The 9,354-nt window shown below is 36.3% G+C and overlaps 1 protein-coding gene across 1 annotated transcript in view; it reads right to left on the reverse strand.

The window, feature by feature from the left end:
- LOC137660322 (uncharacterized) overlaps positions 1–9,354 on the reverse strand; it is a 421,696-nt gene continuing 412,342 nt past the window's right edge. Inside the window, exon 9 of the mRNA XM_068395141.1 lies at positions 1–1,958. Within this exon, the coding sequence (XP_068251242.1) occupies positions 192–1,958 (1,767 nt within the window). The 3' untranslated portion in view covers positions 1–191. The remainder of the gene's footprint in view (positions 1,959–9,354) is intronic.

Genomic DNA, 9,354 nt, shown 5'->3' on the forward strand with positions numbered 1-9,354 from the left:
CATGTTCATTATAAAGATATATTTGTATTCCAGCTTTAAGTACTGTACATATAAAAATATTCTATCACACAATTTTGAGAACTTTAATGCAAGTGCATCTCTGCCAGAATAATTCTTCAGATGTCGACTAAAAACTACAGTCTTATACAGTATACTCATTCAAGCCAATTAATCCCTGTGACTCAGTTGCATCACAATTGATTCAATCTTGCTTCCCAAATTTTTATGTCATTTTCTGGATCTAATTCGAATACATTTAAACAATACAAATGAAGTACATCAGTAGGATTATGGCTATTAAATTTCCTTAACACAAGTCTCATTTGCCGACAGTGGCTACCATGAGAACACAAGAGAGCAAAGGCCTCATCTTTGGTATCACAGCCAGAATTCCCAACAAAGTATTGTTTGCGATTATAGGTAAGAGTTTTGCAGCTCTCCGTAACTTCACTACTTAATGGGCCATATTCTTCGTCCGTTAACTGCAACAGTAACTGCAAATGCTTTGGAGAATTAATAACTATCTGAGCAGACTCACTACCATCATCTATTATCATTTCTGCATATATGCTCAGCATTCCTCCCACTGAGGATGAACATCCAACATAACTGCAGTTCCCTTGAATCATTTCTGATTTACAAGAAATACAAACACTTTTGAGTATAACCTTCAGGATACATGCAACATGAGCGACAACTTGAAAAGCCTCCCGCTGCTCAGATATTTCCCGTAAGTATCGATGAGGCACTTTCTGTGAGAAAGAGCTAGGAAGGGATAATGAAAGGGGAGTAAGAACACTGAAGTTGGAACACTGTAAGTAAACACGCTTATTGGACTTTGAGATTTTGCGTATTACGCAAGATGCAGAGATCTTCATTCCTGGAAGTATCCCAAGAGGATATTGTGGAATGCAATAATTCTGTGAGCCCATAAAATATATCCACACTGTGCTATTACTATTTTCCCCAAAGTCACTAATCAATATTCTCAGAATTTTGCTCCCAGGTACTCCAATGTGAAAGTCATTGGTAAATGCCAAAGGAAAATGACTAATTTCTGATTCAAATTTTGAGCTCATTAACTGTCGGTCTTTAATCACGCCAATAACTGTAATTAATTCATCTCCTTCACATTTTTCTCCCTCCAATAATCTTTTAATATCGATTGGATTTACACAACTTCGTCCTGGAGTCATGTTAACAATCTTTGTTTCTTCGGGAATATACACACACTCGGAAGTCCCATAATGACACTGCATTGACCTTAACCAATTATTCGCATGGGTTTTCCTTAAATAAACTTCTGGATATTTTAAACCAGTGTGCAGAGAGTAAGAGCACCCATCTTCAAAAGTTGAATGGGCTAATGCAAGCTTACCAGAAAATCTGATAAATGCATCCCATTTTTCTTTCTGTCCGCTTGGGAGACTTTGATTAACAACGGCTTTAGCAATAAAAAACTTGTCTACTGATGTGTGATGTAAACCTATTTGAGGCTGAATACACATGACATTTGATTTTGAAATAATAGTGATATTGGTTTTCTCATGCAACTGACATAATTTGATTGGCCTGAGTCGTTCCTTTAAAACTACTACATTCGGCACATCAACAATGATGTACTTTTTCAGTAGTTTAGTATAGTTCTCATGCAGATCTCGAATAAAGAATGTTTCTAGAACTAAGGAAAAATTATAAAGTGCTACTAATGATCCCTCTAATAACTGGGTTAGTGCTCCTAATATTAAAACATCAATTCTACCATTAACATCATGAAGTTGCAAGATTCCATTGTCACCAAAAACCAATTTCCCAACAAGAAAAGTAGGCTCCTTCTGTTGAGTGATATGGTAGTTCCACATTGGAGGAATGGCAGCATCTCCATTTTCCATTGATTCATCTGTTACTGAATTCAATACCTCCTTTATTTTCACTAGAGAAAATGGTGGAGTAAATTTCTGAAAAGAATTAAAATAGCATAAGTATACTAAATCTGACACAAGACTAAAAACAATTGAATTAATTATTTTGAAAAAAAGAACAGTCTGCATTGACATGAGGATAAAAATTATATGCACAAAAGATTAAAAGAAAAAATAATAATCACATGTTACCAAACAATAAAGGGTATTCCTCTCAGTCATAAAAAGGGAATCATACCAGTAGGGAAACATGTCTACAGTTGAGGCATTGAACAGTCAGGTACCAAGAAACTAAAATATACAATCAAAAGTGAAAGACAGAAAACAACAAAAGTGATCAGACAACCTCTCCCAAGGGTTTAGTGCCACCAGTGTACTTCAAACGGTGCATCAAATAGGTCTATGCCGGGGACAAACAGGGCCCCTGTTGTCTGTATTAGTAAAGTAATTGTTTATAACCAAATTTCTCCAGGAAAAGTAAAAAGAATGATCATGGGTGTGTACCTAACTTTTTGTATTGTCTGTTTTGGGTGACTTGTCAGAGAACCTTAAACAATGAAGAGTTTTAAAAAAAAAGAACTTATGGAATTTATTTTTATAGTTATGAATACAAGAAGTATTCCTTTTTATATTAATCTGCATGATTCTAGGATAAGGAGAAGCATTACACATCAAAATTATACCAAGTTAGATATTCCTTAGACACAAAGAGTGAAGATAAACAAAACACTCAAGAACAGCAGCTTGCACAAAAGGATGAAACTGAGTCACTACTATTTTGGATGATGAGAATCCAATCTAAATTTCTTATCATAAGGTAGGGAACATAGAAAACAAGTATAAATGAATGTAAAGTTAACAATAGCTCTACAATGTGTGCCTAAAAGTGTAGATATCACACACACATTAACAAGAAAGAAATATCATCCCACTCTTTCTTTGTTACATTACTTAACATGCCCAGAGAAGGGTGTACCTACCTAGCACTTCAAGAAAGGGTAAGCCCATCTCTTAATTGCCATAAACTGAGCCAAAACTTTTATGATGACGATAGCCTAGGCTAGATAAATTTCTTTTATATATAACTGGGAGTTTCTCTCATTATTGTTTTAGGCTTCAAGTTGATAGCTAGTTTTTTGCCACAGTTAGGTGAATGATTGTCTGCCCTTCAAGCCAAGAGTAGGCCAAGTAACCAGTCCTACTGGCAAGCCAACATTACAAAGAGGAGGTCTCACTAGCCTAGTCCTGTTAATAAGGGAGTTTATTAGTGATTTTTTTCTTACTAAAGAGTGTTGTAACAAGTGAAAGTCTTGGGGAAAGTTAGGTTCTCTGAGTCTGAGATAACAGTATTATTTCTGATGTATGTCAGTCTGGGATGTGAGTCCCAGTTATGGTCAGTGTCTGGTATAGTCCTCCCCTGCTGTTCGAAGGGGTGGGCTATGTTATTTCATGTCTTGTCTACGAAGGGGAAAGTATAGCATATTTATTCCGGTTATCTTATATATATGCCATATGCCAGGTTCACATCTGCTTACTAACCCAAAACAAGAATTCAAGGTATAGCCACATAAGGCAGAGAATGCCAAGTCAGATTCCCATATTTTGAACAGTTCAATATGAAAAATTTAAAGTAATTTCTATTTTTCCTAATAATAGAAACCTTGAGCTCTTTATTAGGGAATATACTTGCGACGAAGGTGGAAGACTATCCATAAGACTTTAAGCAAGATATAACTACCCAACCGCTATTAGCAAGGAGGGTAAGGGTAGTACAGGCTACCACGCTCACATACACCTGTGTTGTTTCTTCACATTTGATTGCTGGAGGACTTTCTGGGAGATAGGTGATGGCGGGACAAATTTGTATAAAGAGCTCAAGGTTTGGATCGTTAGGAAAAATACAAATTACTTTAAATTTGTCATTTGTTCCGACACTAATACAAACCCTTTCGCTCTTTATTAGGGAAGACTCACCCTAAAGTAGGTGGCAGTCCTAACCAACTGGCTGGATTTTGACCCAGGGTTTTTTTTCTGTGCTAAGCACTCACAAAGAGGCATAACCATGACACTGATGATTTTAATATTTTTACTATATTTACCTCCTTCACTTCAATGTCAGCTTGCCAACACAAAAACAAATGGAACACCAAACACATACACAGAGACACAAGAAAGCATGCCCACCACCAAAACTGACCAAACACCATCAATCCAATCAGCTAACCACTCCTTCAACAATCGCCCTCACTAACAACAACAATACATCACTGTGACATCACGTAAACAACTCGTTTCTAATCTAATTATCGCTATACCTATTTAATTATTATAAAAAATATCTTCATGTTTTTCTCACAATCTTCTTTATATATCTATATATTAACACTTTCTAATAATACTGTACTTCTTCACTTAATAACCTTCAACTATCATACTGTACTACTCTAAATTCTCTTACTTAGAATAAAGTATCAAAATACATCCTCTAACAAATCATACTTAACTCTCTCTCCTCCCCTCCCATCTCCTTCCAACAGTAGTCTCCTCTCTACAATCCTACCCCCTCACTCTCCTTCATATCTCTACTCTCCACATATGCCCTAATGTTTTCCTCAGATACTCCTGCCTTGGTAACTACATCAGCTATTTGTTTCTTTTCTGCTATCCATTGCACCTCGTGTATTTCTCCAGATTCTATTGTTTCCCTGATAGCTGCAATCTTTAGTCTTTTACCACTAACTCCCGTACTTGATTTAATGGCTGTCATTAGTGTTCTACTGTCTGTTTTCACTATTGCTTTTAATCTTCTCTCTCCCACTAATCCCTCCCATAACCTATTGAAATATATTAAACCTTCTATCACCTCTCCCACGCTTAATGCCTCTGCTTCACTAGTTGATTTTGCTAGCCATCTTGATTTTCTAGTCTTCCAGCATATAGGACACCTCCTTTTGCCATATGTCAAAGATATTATTTAACCAAATTGCATATGCCCATCTTCAACATTCCCAAAGGATGCATCTGCATACGCTTCCCAATAGATATTCTCTTCTTGTAGTTCATCTAATACAACCTCTCCCATTACAGTTTTAACTCTCCTTAATACTTTAATTAATTTTCTCATATCTTGTGTTGTACCTTCCTTAAATGCCTTACTTAATTCACTAACGCTATAGTGATATTTTTGACATTGTATGCAAAGATATCCAATTAAGCTGTTCAACCAAGGACCTATACTCTGTTAGTTCCTTGTGACTTAGTATTCTATTACAAATATATTGACTAGCTTCTGGTTTCTTTACACAGTTGACATATTTCCACTGATTAATACTTATCCTCCTTTCATTTTGCTCTGCTATTACTCCTATGTACTTAAAACTTACTTTCTTGTTCCCCCACTTTAAGTTTCTCTCGTAGCCTTCCAATTATTTTTTCCATGAACCATTTATATTCCCCATGGCAAAAATCATCCACACGGGCGCATAATGTACCCACCAGTTTATTGTTTTTTCTCCAATAAAATATGTTTGGGCTCCAGTCTACTTCTCTTTCCCCCAAGTTCTTTCACTACATTCACTAACTTACAATACGATGCTTTTGCTGCATCCTTCAACCCATAAACTGTCTTCTTCAATTTCCATAAACCTCTACGATCTCCTTCAACTGGTGGTTTCAAATATACTTCCCTCTGTATTTGATCACCCTGTAAATATGCTTTTTTCACAATTTTTTTTAATTTGATGATTGTCAAGCACAATTTAAACAGTGCATTGCAAGTAAGAGCATCTTTTGCCCAGTTTAGCATTTTTCTTCAAAGCCTCTAGCAACTAACCTGGCCTCACATATCTTTTCACCGCCTTTTAACTTCTCAGTGACTATCCACCTTGTGGATATAGCTTTTTGCCCAGTATCTTCCACCTCCTCATATACACTGTTTTCTCTCCAACTCTATAACTCGCTTTTCCTTAGCCTCTAACACCTGCTGATTCTCAAAACCTAACAAAACCTTTTCTTCATCCCCTATTTTTTCAATATTCCTGTAATCTCTCAGGTTTATCCATCCTTTGTCACCAGTGGAATCCTGTACATTGTACGCATATCCCCAGTATTTACTAGATCTTTTACCAGCCAAACTTAATACTGTAAATTCTTCCATCTGACCAGTGTCTTTATTTACTGCTCTAACCCTATTCCCTTTTCTCAACTTAGGTAATTCTTCTGTAAAGTCTTCCTCGTCTACATCTTCCTCCTCTTTCTCATCAGCTCTCTCTCTCTCTATTCTCTTCCCTCTTATTCCCAATAATCACTTTTCTCTCCTGTACCTTTGTCACATCATTCTCAGGTACACCTACATCATCCATGCTGTTGTTCGTATTTCCATTAACCTCTGACAAACTTTCTTTTCCTGCTACTTTACCCTGAATTCTTGTAATGTGTATCCTAGCTATCTCTCAATGAACTACCATGTTTTACTACGACTGTCTTACTGGACACTTCTACTACCTCAGCAGGCCCCCTCCATTCTTTTTCATCCTCTCTCTTGTAAAACACCTCATCTTCAACTACTGCCTCCTCAAGTTTATGTTCTCTTACATTTTTATTTAAAGCGATTCTTAGTTTGCTGCAAGACTCGTTTTTGATGAAAGCCTCTCTAGCATTGTGTACTGCATTCAAATGTATCCCTTACTACCCATTATTCCGTACTAATCTCTCTACTAGCTGGATTTGAAGTCTCTTCCCCTACTAAATTTGGTAATGCAGGATTTCTACCAAAAACTAGCTGATTAGGTGAAAATCCTCCATTATTTACTAAACAGTTTCTTGCATGCACCACCCATCTCAAAGCTATTGCCCAACTCGCTTCTTCCTCATTTATCATTTTCCTCAAACTTCCTTTAAGGATTCCAACTGTTTCCTCACACAATCCATTAATCCATGGTAATTCTGCTGCTGTAGGTAACAATTTTATATTCCACATTTCAGTCATTCTTCTCATTGTTTTAATTTTGGAACTCTCCACCATTATCAGAAAGTATTTTACACGGTGCTCCAAAAAATGCGAAACACCCATCAATAAGGGTTCTTTTGATAGTTTCTGGCCTTTTGTCATTAATCCAGTATGCCTGACAATATCTGGTGGCCATATCAACAATAACTAAAAACTTCCTTTCTTTGATTTTTCCTACATCTAAAGCCAAAACTTCATTAAATACTATACTCTAAGAAAATCCAACGATAGGTTTCCCTGGATACTTTTATACTTCTTGCATATTTCACAAGTTGCAATTAAATCTGTTAATAGCCTCCTAAATTCTTCTTTTTCTCCCCCACCCAAACCATCACTCCATTCGGCCTCTTCTGTTAGCCCTCAAATCTTCTCCCCACTTCCATGTCCAAACTGTAAGTGTAACTTCATAATTGCTCCTTTAATTTCTTGGTTATTTGTCCCTTCCATCCCTCCAACATTAATGCCTTTTTTACTCTTCAGAATTGGTAGTCTTAAATTACCCTGTTCATCCTCCCTCAACTTAATTCTTATTCCACCTAATGCTTCTATCTCTACTAGATTTTCCTTCATATCTATCCTCATACCCATTCTACTCATAATTTTCTTCTCTATTATCCATGGTATGTCACCTTGCAAAATTTCTGTCTTCAAATAAAATTTCTTTTCTTTAAACTAAACTGGAATTTCCATTACACCTTTAGATTTATATGATGACTCACCAAACTTTAAGACCTTGTTTGATTCCTATTTGGGGTCCTTCATTCTTCTCAACTCTCCCAAGCTTAAACCAACTACATCCCTAGTTAGTCATAATTCACCACACACAGTTGATTTACATACTGTATCTGAAATAGCATCAACTTCTCCCCAAGAGTTCATATCTGTCCCTTGATTTTCCCTTGCATAAATTTTCTCCTCTACATCATCTCTAACTTGTTTAAACCTACAGTATTCTTATTGTCCACATTACCGGTCTTATTTTCATCAAACTTGTTTTCATATAGCTTTTCTTTATTGTGATGATTCTGAGAACAATCCCTAGCCCAATGCCATTCTGAACTACATATAACACACAGGTTACTTTCCCTTCTCTATTAATTGGATTTCTTCCACCTCTACCTCTTATCCAACTAGTTCTACCCCTATTCCTGTATCCCTCTCTGCCTCTACCCCTATTCATGTTTTCAGATCCCCACCAATCATCCTCTTCCTTGTTTCCTAATCTTTCAAATATCTTTTTTAATATCTTGGACAAAGAATCATACTGTAGTTTACCTTGCCCACATGCAGCCAATACCATCTGTTTTTTATTCTCGGCGAAGTTTGCCTGTTCCAAAACATGAAAACCTTAAGCCTCTCGCTCAAACAAACTTTTTCCTATAGCCTTATTGCATTCTGAAGCTGCTGTCTCATACCTAATTATAAAATCTCTCAACTTTTCACCAGATTCTCTCTCTGTTTAAAGTACTTCATCTTTCCTTTAGATATACCTCATCTAATTTATTTAATATTGCCTTTGAACTGTCTGTACTTCCAGTTTTTCTCTATCTCTTTTGTCACTTCTAAAGCCTTTCTTTTCAAACTTGATCTAATCTTTATACCTGGATATTCAAGATCATCCCCACATACTACCAACTAATCCTCTACCTGACCTTTCCAATCTTTGTATTCTGACTGTAACTATGAAAGTAAGAGGAATTTTGACAAAATATTTTGTATACGCATTCTCCATACGAAGTTCAGTGATTTTTTTCAGGATTTTGTGTTTCTTCCTATAACCCCATACATTGGAATTCCAGCTGGCCCCCTTAAGCTCCCCCCCCCTCCCACCCCCCCCCCCCCTCCTCCAGAATGCCAATATATGGGGGTAGAGGAAGAAAAACACAAAATCATGAAAAAAATTCACTGAGCCTCATATGACAGTGGAGAGTGCACATACAGAATATCTTGTCAAAATTCCTCTTACTTTCATAGTTACAGGGTAATTAGTAAAAGTAACTCGATAAACCAAAAACATTGTTCGCTACAAGAAAATGCAGTATTTCTTCTGTTATCGTAAATTTTGATAATTATTACATTTTAATGTAAAACAAAATGTGAGCAATGGCATCTGTATAGAATCCATGAGTCACAAGTCGATGTATTACACGGTAATTACACTCTTCGGCCTTCATTTCTACCACAAATCTTATAGTGTGTATACGTTTGAGTTTGACATTCACTCGTTTTTATGTCTGTTTTTCTCAGTTTCAACAAGAATTTCATCATGCCAGAGAGAAAAAGACAATTTTAACATCTCAATAACATAAAGAAGAAGAAAATTTGCTCTAATAAGAGTTCAGAAGTGGGTAATATCGGAGAAATTAGCTGAGTTAGTGAAGGAGAGCGATGATGAAGGAGCTACAGTCTCCCCTAAAGAAGCAA

The sequence above is a fragment of the Palaemon carinicauda genome, chromosome 20, assembly GCF_036898095.1.
Source record: "Palaemon carinicauda isolate YSFRI2023 chromosome 20, ASM3689809v2, whole genome shotgun sequence".
NCBI lineage: Eukaryota > Metazoa > Arthropoda > Malacostraca > Decapoda > Palaemonidae > Palaemon > Palaemon carinicauda.